Source organism: Palaemon carinicauda, chromosome 30 (genome assembly GCF_036898095.1).
Source record: "Palaemon carinicauda isolate YSFRI2023 chromosome 30, ASM3689809v2, whole genome shotgun sequence".
Classification (NCBI taxonomy): Eukaryota; Metazoa; Arthropoda; class Malacostraca; order Decapoda; family Palaemonidae; genus Palaemon; species Palaemon carinicauda.
Window position 1 is genome coordinate 42,021,762 of NC_090754.1, and position 22,453 is coordinate 42,044,214.

The 22,453-nt window shown below is 33.7% G+C and overlaps 2 protein-coding genes and 1 long non-coding RNA gene across 3 annotated transcripts in view; 2 read left to right on the top strand and 1 right to left on the bottom strand.

Annotated features, from left to right (window-relative positions):
* LOC137623054 (KICSTOR complex protein SZT2-like) overlaps positions 1–1,988 on the top strand; it is a 362,398-nt gene extending 360,410 nt beyond the window's left edge. Inside the window, exon 76 of the mRNA XM_068353692.1 lies at positions 1,599–1,988. Coding sequence (XP_068209793.1) covers positions 1,599–1,730 — 132 coding nt within the window. The 3' untranslated portion in view covers positions 1,731–1,988. The remainder of the gene's footprint in view (positions 1–1,598) is intronic.
* Positions 1–22,453, bottom strand: part of LOC137623056 (uncharacterized) — a 90,776-nt gene that overhangs the window by 15,822 nt on the left and 52,501 nt on the right. Inside the window, exons 3-5 of the long non-coding RNA XR_011040542.1 lie at positions 5,864–6,048; positions 2,509–2,691; positions 1,682–1,831 (exon numbers count right to left, since the gene is read on the bottom strand). This is a non-coding gene — a long non-coding RNA (uncharacterized lncRNA). The remainder of the gene's footprint in view (positions 1–1,681; positions 1,832–2,508; positions 2,692–5,863; positions 6,049–22,453) is intronic.
* Positions 16,476–22,453, top strand: part of LOC137623053 (rho GTPase-activating protein gacF-like) — a 54,484-nt gene continuing 48,506 nt past the window's right edge. Inside the window, exon 1 of the mRNA XM_068353691.1 lies at positions 16,476–17,136. Coding sequence (XP_068209792.1) covers positions 17,083–17,136 — 54 coding nt within the window. The 5' untranslated portion in view covers positions 16,476–17,082. The remainder of the gene's footprint in view (positions 17,137–22,453) is intronic.

The window sequence follows — 22,453 nt, forward strand, 5'->3', positions numbered from 1 at the left end:
GGCCTCCCTCCCTATCTTCTCCTAGAGGCGCGGCCTGAACACCCTCTTCTGGACGCTGCATACGAAGGCCTATAGGAGGATTGAGCTGAGGCTGCTCCCCTACGGGAGGGCTGAGAGGACTGTGACCAGGCCGTAGTAGGGGTGTCTCTCCTGGGCTGGCTAGGAGTAGCCCGAGGTGGTAGAGGAACACCAGAAGTCAACCTTCTGTGCGCGGGCCTCCTCACTGGGGCGGGGGGGGGGGTCTGGGTTCACCCTGGTCCTTGGATTTCCTGACCCTTTCAATTGACTCCTCAGCTGCCTTCAGGGGGAAAATCAAGTCGTCCCACAGGGTTAGGCTTCTCGCCTCTCTGTCGGGGAGCCGTCTGGTGATCTTGTTAAGGACCGTGTCCCTCCTCCGTAGGACCCAGTTGGCGGCCTGCGCTAGTGACTGGTACGACAGAAACTTCAGGGCCTTACCTCCCGAGCTAATCAGCTCCTTGAGTAAGGCCTGATTTTCTGGGACCGTGAGGTCGTACAATGCCTGGACGCCGCCAGGGTAGAAGCCCACCAATCCAGCCAGGAGGAGACGTTCACGAGGTCCTTCGCTATCTCCTCCATCATGGTGGCTTCCGCAGGAGAAAAACAGATTGGTTCTGTTGAGGCCCTCTCTTCCGCAGCTCCTTGTCCCAAAATGGCGAGTGCACGTTCCAGTGAACAGGCGCCTGCACAGTGGCCCTCCGGGAGGTAAAACTTGCTCTGGGACTTCAGGCCCTGTAGTAGTTTGGAGGAACTCTGGTTCTTGGGAGCCTTGGCGTGGTTGGCCACAATCTTGTCTATGTGGGCTCTACCTAACTTCACATCCCTGGCTAACGAAAGTGCCTGGGAGGGTCTCTGCTGGACGGGGGCATCCACCAGTCTGTTGAGACTGGACCGCCAGAATTCCTCGGAGGAGGGCTCGGGCTCGTCCAGCCTGTGGTGTCTCCGAATGAGGCCTATCACTCTTTGATAGGCTGACACCTCCGCTGCTGAACCCTACCCCTGATTGTCCAGCTCCTCCGCAGGTCGAACTGCTGCATGCGACGGGGCACCTCCGTCGGAGGCCTTCGTACGGGGAGAAGCCAAGGCCTTGCTCCTCTCCATCTCCTGGGGTTCTGGCTGAAGAACGGGCATAGCCGTCAAGACGGAGGCCTCCGTCCTCGGTCTATCCTTCCTCACGGAGGTCCACGTGTCTGTGGGTCTATTCGACGAGGGGAACCGTCCTTCACGATCCTGACGGCTCAGGGATGTCTTGGAGGTCTGGACGCGGCTGCCAGACCGAAGAGGAAACTCTCTCCGCTGGGCGGATGGAGCCGGAACCTTCGCGGACTTATGCCTGTTGGAACAAATTGTCATTCATTTGGTGTTCAAGCCATCTTTTTTCCTCTTCCTCCTCCTGCTGTGCTATGTATCGAAGAAGCCAAAGTGTGTTTTTTTCTCTTACCAGTATGGTGTAGAATTTTTGTGTTATTTCTATCACAGACACTTATGTAGAATCAAATACTGTAGATGATTTATCAAAGTTATATGAGCATAAAGCGTTATGGAATATCAAGATTAATAAATGTGTGTTTTATTTTCAGGAATTGAGTTGCATCAACAAGCAATTACGAAACGAAGAAAAAGTGATTATTGTAACTAATACCAAAATAATGGGCATACTCACAGATTTTGTAAATGCATGCTGTTATCATCTGTGGACTGGGTTACTGTAATCTTCACTGCATTTGTGGATAAGATTTTTATTGAATGCCATAACAATAGTCCATATCTGGTGCTATCTACATCTAGTGATGCTTAAAGATTCTCTTCCAATCTGTAATATAGATTTCTTTATTGGCTTTACATTTCATGAATTTAATTTTAAGTATGATTTAAAGGATAAATTTTGTATATCCTTTAAGGTTGTATGATCCATTATAAGATTTCTAGATAAGTGATGTTTTGAAAAAAAAAATAAACTAACAGACTTGTTTGAAATTTTTAATGTGATTTGCATATCAGTCATAAGGATGTTAATGATTAACTCATTTCAATGGTTAATATATAAATGCAAAGATATGTAGAATATAAACATCTCGATGGTTAATCTATAATTACAAAGATAGGTAGAATGTGAACAAATATGGAATTACTGGTGTAGCTATTAAAAATGAAATTAGTATTACCGGGTAATAAAGAATAGATGTTAAATATAAATAGATTTCAGGTAAACACAGATGAATACTTACTAAAAAATGATTGATTATTTATATCAGCAAGCAACTAAGTTGGATATGTTTTCTGCCTTTCATTTCTAGACAATATAACATTGTATGGTATTTGGATACTAATTCCATATGAAACTTCTGATAAGTTACAAATAGCATCTCGACCTCAAATCAATGGTGATGAGAACAAAGATTAAATAGTGCTGAAAATATTTGGGGTTATCAATGCCTGTGCTTCATATCATAATTTGATGCTAGCACATTTGTTAATTTCATTCCATACCTTTTATTCTGTTGCTGGTTTCACAGAGTTGACTTCTACTGTGCCCAGGAAAGATTTCTCAAGTCCTCCTTGTATTGATGATATTCATATGATTGACTAGGGTGTGACCATACTTCTTGACATCCACACACTCTCCAATTTGAACTTGCAGTATATTCCATGGAGCTTTGCCTTTCTAATTTCCTGCAAAATTATTAGATAAGATTACTATAGATTTATGAATTTGGGTCATTATCTCCAGTGCTGGGGCCTAAAAGAGCGATTCAGCACCCAAGTGAAACTAGGGCAAAACCCTGCATTTGTACTACAGTATTCAGTAAAAGTTTAGGTTGGAGAGCAGAATAGAAGAGAGGAAGTTAAAACAAATGTAAAATATTTAGGTTTAAAACGTTGAGTACAGACAACTACTTCCAAAAGGTACTTGGTCTCACAAGAAGCCTTGGGGTTCTACGAGTCATTCACAATGAATTAACTTTATCAAATACTGTATACAGTTTTATGCATGATATGGTGTATGGCTCATCATTTGATTCTAGTGTATTCAGCTCCACAGCAAATCTTTATTTCATCAGAACCTTTTCTATTAAGAAACAAACCTTTAATTTTTTAGTGTTAATTCTGTTTAGTAATAAACAACTTTTATGACAAAACAAAAAACTGCACTTACTGAGCATATATATCTACAAGTCACTGCCAAGCACTTATATTTTGTGAAGTGTTATCATGCTGGGTGTTTGAATTGGATGGGATGGTCATGTGGACAACTCAACTGGATTAAATAAAAAAAAATCTAAGGTCCAAAATGCTAACGTCTGCATATTTTAACAATCCTCTTATCTTATTAATTCAGTTTTTAACTGCTGTTTATAATTCCTAGTAAACTATTACATTTCAGAGATTACTGAATCTACACTGAAAAACCAGGACAGGGAGAACGTGATCCTATTCTAAAGCTTACTTTCCAAATATTGCACATCTCTTACAACTCAGAAGGGGACAAATATGAAAGGTGGGATGAGATTCCTCACCCTAAAGGAGAGGAAAAAGACCTTAATGCCCGAGTGGGACCTAACAATCATCATAAAGTTCACAGAAATATAGTGTTATATATCCTGGTCTTACCTATCCCTGTTTGGCTAAACATTTAAGTCACAGGAGAAATAGTCTCTGAAATTTACAGAGGATAAGATGGTAATATAAGGGCAGAAGGAAAGAAAGAAGCCACAGCATTTAAGTCTCGGACTAAACTCCTAAGATTTTCTCTTGACCACACCCATAGTTCAAAAAATGAGAATTGCAAAAGAGCATAAATTCCTTCGAGAAATACAGCATTGCTATGATGGCATATACCAAATTTTTAAACTCCCAGCTGAATTCCACTTACATGTACTATTATTGACTGTGATCTTGAAGTTGGATGAGGAAGCCTACACTCTGAGTAAAGGCAATACCAAAACATAAATTGACCTAATGAAAAACATGACCACATCACTTTACTAAAATCAGATAGGGTCTTTTCAGCTATGATCAGTCCTGTCCTAGCTCTATATTGTTTTAATTAAGAGCAGGATCTTTTTCACTTTACTATTTCTCTCTCTTTTCTGACCAAAGACAATGCTAGCACTTCCTTCCACAGCAATGTATCAAATCTAACTTAAGGAGAAATATACTAAAATTTCACAATTATTGTTTCATAACTTATGAAAAACTGTCAATGTTCTTTCCCCTCACTGGCTAATCATTAAACAAATTGAATAACCATTTTACTACAATACCAAATAGCACCACAGTTGTACCATTTAAGCTTTTCTTACTTCAACACAGGTAGTTAGCTCTTAATATTTCCACAAATCTTAGGGACTCTCATTATATGTTTAGACTATATTATCAAAAATTATATACTTCACCTTTTTCTTGTGAGCTGTTTTCTTTAGTATATTTTTTTTACATCTTCATAAATAAATTTCCACTTATGTTTTGTCAATATTATAACAATGGCAACTTAGACCCCTTGATTATGCTAGTCATGAAGTATCCCCAACACATTTAAAATAGGTTTCTTGTAACTGTCAACAACCTATCAGCAGATTTCCATGGGGACTTTATTATCAACATCATACAGTACAGTTATGAAGTGAATTGTTTTATTTTACTTTGATTTTCATGGTAAACATGAGAATAGATTTTGATGCTTGCTTGTGATTAATGATAAAAGGAAGAATTTAAATTCTTCCAAACAAAGCTGTGTACAGCAGAAGATCATTACTGTATAGTTTAACATCATTCTAAAAAATATCCTGAGATTGAAAAAATTTCAGAAATGAGAATAAGCCATATTCTTTGAATACATTTTTAAAGTCTTGAATTGATCAGTATTGCAAGTGTCACCAACTCCCATTAAACTGCATTTTATTAATTCTAAGCTTGTCTGTTACCGAGTAACATGGTTGGATTTTTACTTATTAGTAGCCCTATAGTTGTAGCATATTCCAGTAAGCAGAAATATTTTTGGATGATACCCTTATAATGTTAGTGATTCTTACATTACTTTTGACGGAGAGAAATGAAGTTTTAAAAATACCTTCAACAATGCACTGTACAATAGTAGCACAGATTAGAATATGCATTGTTGCAATTATATATTTTATTTTACCTCTTTTTGTTGACTAGTTTTAAGTATTTTTAATTTTAATGTATTATTACTGATCCATATTTGTACATAAAAATATTTTTACAGTTCTACATCCCCTATAAAGATGTAAATTAAATATTTAGTTTTTGTAACATTACATTCATGAGCCTATGGTTTCAGGTCTTTCGTGATTCTAATAACAAGAGATTTTGCATATAGGCCTCAGGCTCTCTTTGCCCAATTACTTTGAAACTTTTTTTTCTATAATTTTCAAACCAAGTTGCACCATTATTTTTGTATGGGTGCCAAGGCATTTATATTTTATTACATGCCATGTAAATACTGTATATACTACAGTATAAATTTATATATACAGTATACTACATATATATATAGATATATTTGTTATGATTCTCATCTGTAACCTAATTATAATCTTTCAAAGACTTATCCTAGGTGCTATATCTTTTATATGTTTTGTATTTGTGAACCATAACTGTTCAAGATTTCAAACATTATGCTGAATGTATGTAAAATATAGACTAATATTTTTGAAAGTTGAGTAAGATATGTCATGGGATAAGGATGTTATGGGTTGCTGTGATTGTTGTATAGCTTTACATTAACAAATGCTCATTTATTATATAAGCACTGAATATATCAGACTTTCATATCAAAATGTGGGATTTAAATTTACTATTGAATATTTATATATTGGCTTACCTTAATAAAATTTTACCTGCTCATTTTGTCTCATTTTTTTCTGTATTCCATGCCATGAAGTTACCTTTACAGTATGCCTTCAGCACTAACTGCATTGATTTCTTGCTTTAACTTATCTATTCGATTCAGTTTCCACCTACAGTACTTGCCTATCTGCAACTTCTCACTCCAAAACCAATTTTTACCTGCAATTAAGTGAATTTTTTAGTAAAGTCTTCCATGTGAAGTTAGAGATAAAGCTAATTTTCTCAAAAGTAATATATAATAAAAACTATATACTCCCAAGCTGATATCAGGATATTTTCAAGGAAGGTGATAGAGCAAGACCATCTTTACTTATAACATGCAACCTAAGCTCGAAATCTAATTTTTTAAAAGTTTGAATTCAAGCATTTTTATTTTACATTCCCATTAGTTAGCAGAAAGGATAAAATTATCTTGGATTTTATGTCTGAAACATAACTTTAAGAGATTTAATGGAGGAAAGCATTATAATTATTTGCAGTTTATTGTGGCTTACCCATCCCGGGATTATTTGCTAAAACCTTGGTACAGTACAGGCTAAATACTTTCTGAACTACTCATGGCTTTTCCTAAAATGCCTTTGGTATATAAAAAAAAAAAAAAAAAAAAAAAAAAAAAATTGTGCTCAGTTTTTCATTAAACCCTTACAGAAAACTGTGAAAGTATTTCAAACAAAATTACCAGTGCCCCAATTTTCTTCTGATATTTCAAACAGCATGAATTTTTCAGTAAAATTCAAGAAAAATTTTTTTTAGAGTTACCAATTTCTAAAACTCCCATTTAACACAGTTTAAGCAGCTCACATGGCAACTAAAATATACTAGGAAATCTCTAGTTTTCTAAATCACAAAAGGAGAAGGAAGTTCCACTGTTCTAGGGATGTTTTACATTTAAATCTATGGTCTCGGTAAGCCAAATGGCGCCAATGTGGAATAGAAATAAACGTTCAGCTAAAAAACAATTAAGACACTTAGATAACAGGTTTAGGAAAAGGTTGACTCACCAATCTGAAAAGAACACTTGGGCAACTTTCAAATCTGCACTTGAATGGGACAATTTACTTTTTCTCCAGGAATAAGAAATATCACTAGATCACAGCATTATGAAGCACCTATATGTTACTTAATTCTCTAGAAATTAATTCGAGTAAACTGATAGGATATGGTTATCATCATTAAATTTTCAATGAGGAAAATTTCGTCTTTCATGTTTATACAGTACTGTGAAAATATCTATACTATGAATTTCTAGTTGCTAAGATTTGGTAATGAGCTTTAAAGACATTCTTATTCACTAAAAATTAACATTACAGTAGTGTATTTCACTTTCTCATTGCTCTAAATGCACAATATCCCAGGATTTTGTATAGCATTTACAGCGATCGTATTGTTGCTTTTGTTTGTGATACTTAATATTTCTATTAAGGGAATCTTTATTGTCTGAAACAGATACAGTATTAGGATTTCAAAACTAACCTTATGCCATTCAAGAAGGATAATGATCTCATCGTTTGTGCAGCCTTTATATGCAAGAAATAAAGATCCTTTTCCATACCTACGTTCTAAATTCTAACCCTGTGTGAGAAATGTCCCTCTTCTGTCATATACTGTTCTTTTATTAGTTACTAATCTTTTGGGACCTCCAATTAAATCTTTGACAACAATTATAGTAGTATTTCTGTTATGGAATTTCTGCAATAAAGAAAACAAATCCTCCCCTAACAGACAACACAAAAATATCAAGAGTAATCCCTTACCATATCGCAGTTCATCTATCGCTTCCTCAGTACATCGAGAAATTATAAATATATAACTGTACATACAAATCTATATCGTGGATTCCTCTTTATATCAAGGGGTTTCTAAGGGTAGATAACTCGTATTTTTCATATTTTAATAAATTTTTTGTTTACATTAGTTCTTTTTGGACTTGATAAAAAAGTCAATTACAGTAAAACCGTATATACTCGTGTAACATGAAATTTTGCATATTGTGCAACCCTCAAATTTTCGTCCATAAAAAAGGATTTTATCATGTCTCCCGTGTTTCATGCAAGTTTCTTTTTTAAGACCAAATCCTAATAAACTAACCTCTTTTCCTCCCCCTCATTATCCCAACTTCTAGTTCAATAAGTTAGAAAAGCAAAGGAGAATGATAAAACATTGCTAGTAAAGCATACGCCTATAATCAACCAAATGAAAAACGGCTGTTTTGTTATGGACAACCGACAGTAAACGGGCACCTAGTTGCTACAAATGACGTTGAATATATATTTGCATTATAACTTTTTTGGTTCATGAAAAGGTAAACCAATTTGGACAAAAACTACCTAAAGAATTGGAAAAAAACGTCATCGGTTTTCAATTCTCTCTAACCAAGCACTGCAAAGTTAAAAATTATAGTACATCAGCAAAAGGGATGAAACGTCCCTAAACTTCGATATGCCATTAAAACTAACCATAAATGTAATTTGAGAAAAGTATTTTGACTAAAAACTACATACCTTTATAAGGTAAAAAAAAAATCAAGTAATAATAGTTTTTTAGCAAGAAAAAATAAATCCTTCAGTAGTTTGTCCTAATCACCTAATTTGGGAAGCGTTGGTATATGTAAGAATGTGTTAAAAGTAAGTCAGGTTTCAAAAATGTTTTAAAGAGTGTATAATGGCTGTATAAAAGGGTACATTTGTAAAAAAATAAAAGAAATTAAAAATGTCAAAAATAAAGAAAAAAAGAAAAATAGACTAGATTTATGTATCGACTGGGCAGTTTTTCTGCTGTCTCGGGATTTCCTGTAACAAAACAGCAGCAATAGCCGAGGGATTTAAGTATCGCAATTCTAAAACAACAAACCTGTATAATATATAATCAGAAAACTTCATATATCACAATGATCTTGTCAGAATTTGAAATAAGTAGCACCAAAACTACGGTAATTTCTTATCTTTGATATTGCATAATAGTCTCTCTGGAGAAGTCTTCTTTATATGGCATTGGGCCAGTTAAATCACAAGCCTAGTCAAGTCAGAACCTTACTGGTAGTTAGGGCAAATTAATTTCATCACGTTCACAAATCATCAGACAAAATAGTTACCTGTACAGTAATTACTGTACAAAAATGCTTGATGAAGGGTAACTAAAAATGAAATATTTAACCGGTACTCTAAGGACTTGTAATAAGTCACCTGATCCATAGATATTCAATCAAGTTTTGTGATACTGATATTAGATAAAAAACAAGGCAAAGAATAATAGGATATTTAACGCAGAATATACCATCCTGTGAAGGGAATCTTTTAATAATATGCACCATGAAGGGAAATCTTCCTTCACAAACTATTATAGCACAGCTAAAAGAACTTCTTGAAAAACATGCAAAGACAAGTCTTTAAGAGAATGAAAATTGAAATCCAACTGCAACGGAAAAAGAGTAATAAAGACAGTTGAAAAGCTGCCAAGGCCAAAATGTCACAAGCTGTACAGAACTGTATAATTAAAGGTGTCTGGATGAGGGCCAGGAGGAGCAACACTATATATATCCAGCTGGACGAGATCTTATTGCAGGTCATGAAAATTTAGTTGCATGTCTTACAACAGAATCTCACGAGATTTGAGAAAGATTAGGCGAAGGTTCCATCACGTATTGGAGAAGTCAGTGGTTGCTGAACTGTCTTATTAACTAATAGAATTTAATTTTGCTGGTAGGTAGAGAGAAAACGTATTTATAAGACCTCTAAGAGGAGCAGTTAGACAGTGTTTTGACCTTTATCACAATCTACAGTAAATAAAGAAAAAATTTTCCTTTCTTTCCGTATACAGTATCTGGATAAGAGAAACATAAGAATTCATTTACATTCAACATTTTATGTTGTACAACAAGACTTTAGAATTAAGTCTAGACTAGATTTTCCAATTTATCTATCAAAGTTTAGTAAATAATAGGGATTTATTTTCGAATTTATTCATCAAAGTTCAGTAGATAATAGGGCTCGATAGTCAAGACTACTCTACCACCACAATTTTGTAAGGGTTGGATTTCCAAAAGTTGAATTAAAACAAAGATCACAATTAAATGTGTCAAATATACGAGTTTTGGTCGTGAGAATTTTGAAACCATAACAATACCCTATAGAAGAACAAGTGTCTCTGAAAGCAAAAAAATCACCATTTACAAAATTTACAAAACGACAAATGATGGTGAAGTGCTGTCACAAACAGGATTCAACAAACCTCTACATTGCTCTCATATCTTCCAAATGCTATCGTGGAATCTTTAAGTATCCAACTTGCATGAGAGTTAGGAATAAAGGTACTCAGTCTCATAACAGCATAGCTAATAATAATCAGAAGCATTTCATTAAAAAAAAACTTAGCTAAAAATCTTTCCTATTTAGCTACGGGCAAATTTTTAGTATCCTAGGTAGTTCCAGATTCAATAATGTGGTTAGGGTTGCAATAATTCTATTTTCTCTTAGATTACTAAAAAAAAATTGGAAGACGTTACTGTGTTCAGTAAAAGCAATTAACTTTCATATTTTTAACATTTATGACTAATATAAGAACTTGATTAGTAATTTTAAATATAACTTTACATTAGTTATTACTAAACCTTTCTTAAATTCCAATTTTAAAGCTTCTTTAATGATAGCAGTCTAATTCAATATAGAGTACAGTATACTGAGGAATGTAAAAATAGAAATATTTTCTAAAAAAAAAAAAAATTTCACCATAAACATAAATTACTAATCAGGTTCTAATTCATCATAAAAATAAACGAATCTTATAGAGTCTTACCAAGCAGTGGTTCTTAACTCCCACAGCTTCACGGACTCCTTATATTACATATGCAATTGCCGGACTCTTATACCATAATAAATTGGGGTTGAATAATGAAAGTCATCCATGTGATAATTGTTTGTTTAAACAACATATACCGTACACACATTGAGTAAGAAAAGGTATTAGTTAAACGACATTCCATTTGCTTTAAAAATACGTAACTAAAATCTATCTTCAAGAATTAAAGAAAATATGAAATTTTAACTAGGACCTAAAATTAATATAAGTACAGAAAAAAGTCACCCTTTTGCTTTAAAAATACGTAACTAAAATCTATCTTCAAGAATTAAAGAAAATGTGAAATTTTAACTAGGACCTAGAATTAATATAAGTACAGAAAAAAGTCACCTTTTTCCTTTAAAAATACGTAACTAAAATCTATCTTCAAGAATTAAAGAAAATATGAAATTTTAACTAGGACCTAGAATTAGTATAAGTACAGAAAAAAAGTCGCCTAAAATTAATATTACTTAAGAACATAATACATTTCACTATCAGTATATGATAAAAAGTAGTCTGAAACATACTGCTTATGCTTAGAAATAATTATATCAATATGGGGTGCAATTCTTGATAAGAAAGTGCATACCATCCTCAATACCTAACATGGACCTATATTTTGATTTTACTATAGCCCTTGCCGGAAAACCGTCTTCACAAAGACATGATGTACTGAAAGGGATAAGAACTTTTACAGCTATCTTATGACATGACGGAAACTTATCTTAACATTGGGCACAAAATTATTCTAGAGATTCTTCTCTCAATAGAAATTTCAAGAGCACAATTTGATGTAATGTCAATGAGTCATTTTAATAGTTTGGATAGAGGGTTTGGTGGAAGGGAGATCTCGGTACTTGCAGCAAAGAGATTTACAGTTTATTTACATGTCACTTCTTCATCCTTTGATATATTAGGAAAATAACTATCAAACTTATCCAGAAATCGTGAAAGGTGTTATGTTACTTGAGGCTGAATTGTATGAAGTTTAATATTTTGTATTACCTTACTCAGTGTTACAATATTTTCAGTAATATCTGACAGATACAGGAATACCATAGATGTTATTTTCTTTTAAATGTTTCGATTCTAACATAAAATATCATTTGTATTTGCACCTTGCATTACCTTGTTTACTTCATCAAAAATATCAACTAGATAAGTAACTTCAGCCAGCCATTTGTTGTCTATGGACAAACTGACAAGTTCTAGTTTCTTTCAAAAGAAACCCATGTACCTCTCTACTGTCCAAGAATGAACAGCCGTGCCAGCATTCGTACACGTGAGTGCCAACTAGTGAGTGAAGTTCATCTCCAGCCTATTCATACAGAAAATCAAATCTCTAAGTTTCGATCAAGCTGACCACAGTCGCTACTGTGTTCATGCCCCCTTGCAATTTGAGTTCCCTCTTCTTTAGTTGCAAGTGGCTCTCTCTATAAGAAACAGTAAGTTGAAATGGCTCGAGATGCAACAACCACTTATCTGTTTTACAACGCCCTTGGTCTTTCCAGTTATAACTGCTGTACCATCTGTACACACTACAATTTGACCAGTTTATTTTGTTATCCCATAATACTGTCCAGTGTTTCACATATTTCAGTGGCTGCCGCTACGGTTTGTAGTTACTTGCAAAACAAGAAAATCCTCTTTATTTAATTTTTCCACTATACCACTGATAATATTGATAATAATGATATTGCAAGATTGTTGTTGTTGTTTAGCCGTTATTTATTCATTCATCTATTTGTACTTAATTAGCCGTTATTTATTCATTCATCTATTTGTACTTATATATATATATATATATATATATATACATACATACATACATACATATATATATATATACATACATATATATATATATATATATACATACATATATATATATATATATATAAATTTATATTTTTACTTTATAAAATTTTCGCGGACCCCCTACTATTGTATATAGTCAAAGTTCAAAGTTCAAAGTTGGAGCAAATGCTTTTTTGTTGACCAGGCGGACATGAGTCTTTTTATAGTTTATTTATGACATATTTGTTTTTGATGTTGTTAATAGTTTATATATGACATGTCTGTTTTGACGTTGTTACTTATTTTAGAATGATTTATTTTAGAATGATTTATTGTTAATTTGTTCTCTTCATTTATTTATTTCCTTATTGCCTTTCCTCACAGGGCTATTTTTCCCTGTTGGAGCCCCTGGGCTTATAGCATCTTGCTTTTCCAACTAGGGTTGTAGCTTGGATAGTAATAATAATAATAATAATAATAATAATTTGTTGTGGTTCGGGGACCCCTAGTAACCCGCTGTGAACCATTGTTATACAGTAAAGGACATGGATATGCGAGTAACGCCAAACAACTACATTGTCTGACTAAACACGCCTGGATGGAATTCGTGAAAGACTGACGTGTCCAAAGTGAGAGATAAGGCGGATGCAAACGATCAAGCAAGAAATCTTTCGAGTGTCACATCCTGTGTTGCATATGAGAGAGAGAGAGAGAGAGAGAGAGAGAGAGAGAGAGAGAGGGGGGGGGGAGAGTGTGTTCATAAATCGTAATAAAAATACAAGAGATTTGTTTCAACTGTGAAAACAGCCAGATACCATATTCTCCTTTCCTACACAAAAAGGAAAAAACAGAAGAATAATTCACTTAGTTGAAGCAAATCAAGAATAAACTTCCAAGAAAAGATAGATGTATCAAAACATCACTCCCTATTTATCAATGACAAACATTGCACAGATTGTAATTCTTTTAGGACACGTTACTACTTTGATGACTAAAACAACATCTTGGATGGATACGAAGGCACTGACTTCAACAATGAGTCAGTTTACATAATTTCTTGCACTATCAAAAAGAATAAACGAAAGCAAAGGAAAAAGGGTAAATAATATGTAAAGGGTAATGTGCGGTGAAAATATACGGTGACCAAACATTTCATGGATATATATATATATATATACGTGTGTGTGTGTGTGTGCGTGCGTATATATATATATATATGTGTGTGTGTGTGTGTGCGTGCGTATATATATATATATATATAACCAAACCACCTTAACACATTCATATCCACTCTAGCTGCTAATCTATTTCTTACACCCGTCCTCACCCTCATTACTTTGCTCCTAACCCTATCTAATCAAGACACACCTGCTATACTCTTCAGACACTTCATCTCGAACACATTCAATTTCTTTCTCTCCATTACTTTCATTCCTCACAACTCCAATCCATACATCACAGTTGGTACAACCATTTTTTCAGAAATCTCATTATATTCATTTACTTCTAACCCCCTATTCTTTATCAATCTCTTCTCTGCCTCAACACTTTACATCCTTCATCACCCTTTGACGTATATCTGCCTCTACTCCACCATTTTCAGCAACAACAGACCCAAGGTACTTGCACTGATCTACTTCCTTAAGTAACTCTCCATTCAACATGACATTCAACCTAGCACCACCCTCCCTTCTCGTGCATCTCATAACCTTACTCTTACCCACATTACCTTCTTCCTTCTCTCACACACCCTCCCAAACCCTTACTAAACGACCCAGCTTCTCCTTTGAGTCTGCAACCAATACAGTATCATCCGCAAACAACTGATTCACCTCCCGCTTATGATCATTCATCGAGCATTCACCTCTCACAGCTATCAACAAACAAATTGAACAACCATGTAGACATCACACATCCCTGTCTCAGCCTCACTCTCAATGGAAACCACTAACTCATTTCATTTCCCATCCTAACACACGCTTTACTACCCAAGTATAAACTTCACTGCTTGCAGCAACCTTCCACCAGTTCCATAAAACCTCATCACATTCCACATCGCTTCCCTATCAACTCTACCATAAGATTTCTCCATATCCATAAATACAATATGCACCACCTTATCTTTTGCTAAATACTTCTCGCATATCTGGTTACCTGTAAAAATCTGATCCATACATCCCCTACCTCTTCTGAAATCACCCTGTACTTTAAGATTGCATCCTCGGTTTTATCCTTAATCCTATTAATTAGTACTCTACCATACAATTTTCCAAACCCACAAACTAATGCCCCTTGAATTACAACACTCATGCAAATATCCCTTACCTTTGTATAGCGGAACAATACACGGACACACTGTTCCTCTTAGAAGAGCTGCTTACCACAGCTAGTGTCTCTTCTACCCTTGCCAAGAGGAAAGTAGCCACTGAACAATTACAGTGCAGTAGTTAACCCCTTGAGCAAAGAATAATTGTTTGGTAATCTCAGTGTTGTTGGGTGTATGAGGACAGAGAAGAATGTGGAAAGAATAGGCCAGACTATTCAGTGTATGCGTAGGCAAAGACAAAATGAGCCGTAAGCAGAGAGATGGATCCATTATATTATTGTCTAGCCAGTCAAAGGACCAAATAACTCTTTAGAGGTAATATCTCAACGGGTGGCTACCACACACACACACACACACACATATATATATATATATATATGCTCTATATATATATATATATATGCTGTATGCATATATATATATATATATACATATATATGCTGTATGTATATATATATTATATATATACATATATATGCTGTATGTATATATATATATATATATTATATATATACATATATATGCTGTATGTATATATATATATATATACATATATATATATACATGTATATATATATAAATTTACATATATATGCTGTATATATATATATATATATACACACATATATATATACATATACACACATATATATATACATACATATATATATATACACATATATATATACATACATTATATATATATATATATGCTGTATGTATGTGTATATATATATGTGTGTATATATATATATATATTGATATATATAAATATATATATATATGTATATATATATATATATATATGCTGTAAGTATATATATACATATATATATATATATATGCTGTAAGTATATATATATATATATGCTGTATGTATATATATATGCTGTATGTATATATATATGCTGTATGTATATATATATATATATGCTGTATGTATATATATATATATGCTGTATGTATATATATATATATATACAGTATATATATATATATACAGTATATATATATATATATATATACATATATACAGTATATATATATATACAGTATATATATATATATATACACAGTATATATATATATATATACATTATATATATACATTATATATATATATATGCTATATATATATGCTATATATATATATATATGCTATATATATATGCTATATATATATATATATATGCTATATATATGCTATATATATGCTATATATATATATATGTGCTATATGTGTATATATATATGCTATATGTATATATATGTGTGTGCTATATGTGTATATATATGCTATATGTGTGTATATATATATATATATGCTATATGTATATATATGCTATATGTATATATATATATATATATGTGTGTATATACTATCTATATATATGTACGATATATATATATATATATATGCACACACACCTTTGCTTACATCATGTTGGCATGATGTAAGCAAAGGTGTGTGTGCATATATATATATATATATATATGCACACACACCTTTGCTTACATCATGCCAACACCGAGTGAACGACACATGCGCCTGGCACACTAATATGTAGATCGGGGAATTACCCTTCCAGCGAGAAGAGAGAAAGACGGAATTCCAGGTGTGTGAATTCGGGTGTTGGGTGGCCCGGGGTAGCTCGATTAGTCACCAGCCAGTAGGTCGGTCAGCCAAGGAAGTGGAAAGAGGAACCAACGTCGCTCCTTCCAAGCACGAGAAATATCAACACACAATTCCGTGAATACAACGTAATCTATTATTGGCGTGTTTACCTGTATACCCAGACTGAAACCAGTGCATATTAAGGTTCGCTTTCGACGATAAACGAAGAAACGAGAGAACGATTTATTTGATATTATATAAAAATTGTGACATTTGTGAAATTCGTTGATCAATAGGTGTCACGTTATGAGTTGGTGGATGTCCGCTTGCAACACAACGTTTTTGCGGTTCGTCAACAACCAGAGCAAGGGGACATACAGCATAAAATGCACAAAATAAAGTGGAAATAAAAGACTTCTAAACAACACTGGTTCGTGAGTGCAATGGTGATGATTGATTGCTGAGGAATGCACACGTGTCAGTTAATAGTCCTTAGGAATTATTGCCTTTAATGTATGCCTGTCGAATTAAGTGGCAGCTCGGGATTTTTAAGAAAGGGTGACGAGAAGACTAAAATTATGATTACATATCGCTGAAGTTAACATACAACGTAGGGTCTATGTCCACTTCAACTAAAATCAATCTTACGCAGTATATGGATAATATAGCTAAGGTAAGTTATGTATGGAATTTTATTCACTCGAGATGGGAGTTCATCTATCAAGAATATACTCTATTGTTAATGGTGTTTTTTAACTTGTGCCTAACCAAACGGAGCGTAACTTTTTAATGTTAAGTGACTTTTCCAATTGGGATTGTGACTTAGCGAGTAATAATAATAATGATACTATTACTAATAATAATAATGATCATCATCATCATCTTGAAATTAAGACTTGGTGGGTGGCGATGATAAGTATTCGTAACATTTTATTTGTTTACATGGAACCTTTTATCAGTTTACATGGGCAGATTTCCCCTTAATCTTATGTCAAATACCTTATCTCGCCGAGTGGACAGATTACCATTATACATAGGCATATTTAATACCTCCATCAACGGATCTCGGACATTTATCAATTCATACAATCTTATGAACTACCTGTATGTAATTCATCTTTGTTTCTACATATAAATTTGGTCGAATTCCTTTTTACAGAATATGTGGGCAACTCTAAGGTAATCGACATTCTTCTTTTTCCATTTTTTCGAGATGTATACAAGTAATAAGAATATATATATATATATATATATATATTATATATATATATGTGTGTGTGTGTGTGTGCGTGTGTATTCAATTTGCGTCATTATTCGCGTGATAGGTTTTCTAGCGGAAACCATATTCTAGCAGAAGCTCTCGTAATATCCATTTAATTTCAGGAACGCTCTTTCTAGATGCATACCTTTAAATTAAAAGGTCTTAATATGCTGAAATTCATAGTCATCCACGGAGTAGTTGTTCAATAGAAGATTACAATTATTGATCAACCAAATATGAACAGCAAACACTACAGAGTACATTTTTCGTTTCAAATTGATTTTCAAAAGTCTTAACAATGAATAAATTCCAACACAAAACAGATTTTTGGTTACACGTGACTAAGGGCAGTCCCCTAATGAGTGACCTGTACATAATCACAAGGCGACTCTTGTTAGGTGGTTTAGTTAATACAAACTCTTATACTTTGCATGGCATATTAATATCAGTAAATATCCCAAAAAGGTCAAATCATTCAGAACTAGGATTCAGTGAAAAACTCTGGAGCCATTATTTCCATTATTGTTAATATTTCTTTATTATTGTAATTATGATTTTATCTTTATAATGATTAAAAAAGGATTACTTCAGAAAACTACACGAACATTTCTGCTTACTGCATCTGTCATTTAAATGTTGATCCATTTGTATATTTGTCTAAGAACAAAAAAATATCTTGTAAATCAACAACGAAGATTAAGCAAAATTTCAACACAAACATCATCGATAAGTCTAAATCACAAGCCAATCTTTAATTACCATCACTTGGAGAGCATCGCAATTTTGGAGTTGCAATTGCCGAAGAAGCTTGTAATCCTAATCTATCGTCGTCATCAGCCGTTTTTAGTTCACTGCAGGACAAAAGCCTCCGACATGTTCTTCCACAGGAGTCTGTTTACGGTCTTTCTACGCCATTCTATACAGTGGCCACCGTATATCGCGGTGGTTAGGTCTTTACGCGTAAACTTTCTTAGTTCATCAGTCCATCGCTTTCTCTTCCTTTCCCTACTTCGTTTGCACACTCTAGTAACCCATTCTATTATTCTTGTCCATCTATTATTTGTCATCCTCATTACATTACATGTCCTAAAGTAAGATTACAGCAAAATACTCGTTACATGTAAATATTTATGTTTTTCTTTTTAATTAACTATTGGAGCTATATACTGGTGAGGTTTTGATGCCCTTCCCATAAAATAAAGAGAACCACAATCTTTAAGCTCCCGTTGAACTACTCTATAGTTCTTAACTAATCCTATCTCAACCTACAATCGCATATAATTCAATCCAATTACATTGGATCTACCTTTGTTTCCCACAAGGCAAGATCGAAAAGGTTATTGCAAGTTCTTTTATAAATGACTAAATCTGCTCCTCATTATTTCCTTGAAGAATGATAGCGCTTGATAATATTCTGCTAAAGATCGACCTACTATTTGTAATTTTTAAATCTCACACCAACAGCCTTCCCCAATTAAGGGAGATTTTACTGGCTTTGAATATCTCTCCTACCCTTTTCCTCATCTCTTTAAATAAGGATGATAATCCCCGACCTCTCAATTTCAACTTATAAATCAAGCTTTTCGCTAATGATTTACAGTCTACGTCTCTACTTTACCCTGGTGATTATCTTTTGCTTCATTACTTTCCTTAAATTATCTGCAATATTCAACCTGTTGGTAACAAAACAATAACATTTAAGATATGATAATTGAGAAATATTTCGTTCAAGAAGAAACAAAAAACTTTCTTGTCCTGTAAATGTTTCGATAATGTGGATTTGACAATAAACATCAGTTATGCAGTGTATATATGCAAAATCCCTAAGGATGTATGCGATAAATTGAACGTGTAAGTGCTGTAGTAAGTAGGGTTCCCTACGTGATAGGTAGTAGGTTGGCCAGGGCCAAGGCCAGGCAATAGCCACCCGTTGAGGTACTACCACTAGAGAGCTATAGGTCTTTTGACAGGCCAGACATTGGATCTCTCTCTCTCTCTCTCTCTCTCTCTCTCTCTCTGGTGGTCTCCCTTTGTCTTGGGGTAGAGTTATCTTGCTTGAGGATACACTTGGGCACGCTACTCTATAATTTCTTTTCCTCTTATTTTTTTTTTTTAGTCTGTAAGAAAAATTAATTTCAATGTTTTAACTGATCTTAAAATACTTTATTTTAATTCTTCATTACTTCTCTTGTGGTTTGTTTATTTCCTTTCCCCACTGGGCTATTTTCCCTGATTGAGAACTGGACTTTTCCAACTAGGGTGTTAGCTAAGCAAGTAATAATAACATGACCAGCCAAGCAGTCCCTAAAATAAATTAAATAAATGATAGTTTAGATCTAATTTTGAGACCTTCTTCACTTACAATCTACTGAAAGCCTATTCGGGTCCTATTCAATGTCTCCAAGAAATTAGCACAATTTCTGTTGTGCGTAATCTAATTTTTTTCATTCCATTTGATAAAATAAGGAAGAATAAAATAAGTCCTTTTTCTTTTACCAGCATGCATTCACGTTTCTTTAAGCTTGCTTAGAGAGAGAGAGAGAGAGAGAGAGAGAGAGAGAGAGAGAGAGAGAGATTACAGTTCAAAAGATCACCAAAAAGTTTTACTTTAGTCTCATGCTGACGTAGCACACAATTGTACCTCTTCCTTTTTTTCTATACAAAGTGGGATAAAAGGAAATTTATTGGAAATTACCTGTTATCCTTTTATTATTCTCTCTCTAATATCCCCTTTGTAACGCCTATACAACGACCATACCCCAATTAGTTCTGCGGTGATTAGCAGTCCCCATATTACTTATTTAGATATTTCCTCCATTCACTATCTGTATTTTATAACAAAAGCACTTGAGGTTTGGAAAACGTTTTAATAAAAAGTGTCTTAGTATGCTTAAATTCATAGTCATTTGCATAGCAGATTTCCTCTAAGCTAATGAAGTGGGGGGGGGGGGGGCCCATCACCAACACATACGAACTCAGTTGTTTAACATTTCGTTACATTCATATATATATATATATATATATACACATATATATGTATATATATATATATATACATATATATATATGTATATATATATACATATATATATATATATACACATATATGTATATATATACATACATATATATATATATATATATAATGCTTTTCTATCAATGGCAGCAAATACTTTATATTTATATCTAACAATTACCGTTATTAAGTATGAAAACGCACATAATGATAGTTGAGAAATAAATTCCAAAATTTGCCTTGGTAAATTTCTTTTCCATTTCAAATATATGTTGATTGATGAAAAAATAAACTTTATTATCAATGCTTGAGCTACACCACAAAAATCGCCATACTAAGCACCTCCGATCATTAATGAATGAAAAATTGAAATAATGAACGAAATAATTGAAATTTTCCTTTGGACAGAAATGACGCAATAACTCAATCATTATTCATTTTGCAAGTTTCTCTTAACAGAATTACGAAATAGATAAATTCTTTATGATAACAATACCGACAGATATGTTCCCAAAAACATGTGAGGAACGAGCAAGCGCTTGTTCTTGCATTACATTTCTCTTTATCAATACAGATTTATTTGGTATGCATATTAGTAAAGTGCAATTTTGATATACAACAAAACTATCGATTGACGAGTGCGGTTTGCCAAGGCATTCATTCCTTTGGCTTAAGACCTCATTGTTCCTCTAAAGTTTTGACAAGATGACTCGGCTCAATATAGAATAGGTAAATGAGCTCTTTCAAATTTGAACAATAATTTTGAACACTTTTGAGGATATTTTTGAAGGGGTTCATCTCTCATCGAGTACTTTGTTTTCTTTAACGATAATAAAAGGGTCTGAATAGCTGAAAGCTACGAATTCATTGTTGGAATATACCGTAATCCCTTTCTCTTGTATTCGAAACACCTAGTAGACAAGTAACCTTATTTGGTATGAAAAATGTCCTTTTGTCTACCAAACATAAATGAACCGTTTTTATGACTATTGCGTGTTCCATTGCTACTTACGAAATATTTGGAACGATCCATTACAAGATAACAACGCTCTTGGTTTACAATTTCATTGCTGCCTGTTATCTTGAAGAAACATATTTTGCGTTTTCCATTAAAGGGAAAGTACTTAAAGAGGTTTAAATAATTCATTTGTAAGACTTCGACACAAAGCACTGCCTACATTCAATATTGCGACGATTCATCTTTTATTCAGTGAGGGCAGAACACGCTGAGGAATAAGTGGACATGTCAATGTACAGTACAAGTGTCAGTGTCTCTTCCGTGACGAGTTTTTAACACTGTGCCCTTGGTAATACTGAGCTATTGGTAACACACTGGGCTCTTCCGTTCAAACGCCATAGAATTCTCAATCTCAAGACATACAGTAACATGCATTGGTTTACCCGTAAAAAAAAAAAAAAATCTTTATCATAGCAGAAATTGGCGTACTGTGGCCATAAACAAGTTTCAATCTATATTATAACAGGGTTACTTAATTATTTGTTTCTGCAATAATATTTGATCATTAAACTTACAATTATTCCTTTGGATGAATTATCTCCTTGTCTCTAGTGGAAATCTAGTTTTTAAAAAAAAATAAGGATGAAAACACGAGGTAAAAAGTTCCGTATTCATTGTGATATCTATGACGAGAAGTGGACGTCGTCGCCGATGCTTGAAGCAATCTAAAATAGGAAGTGGAAATTACACTGCTG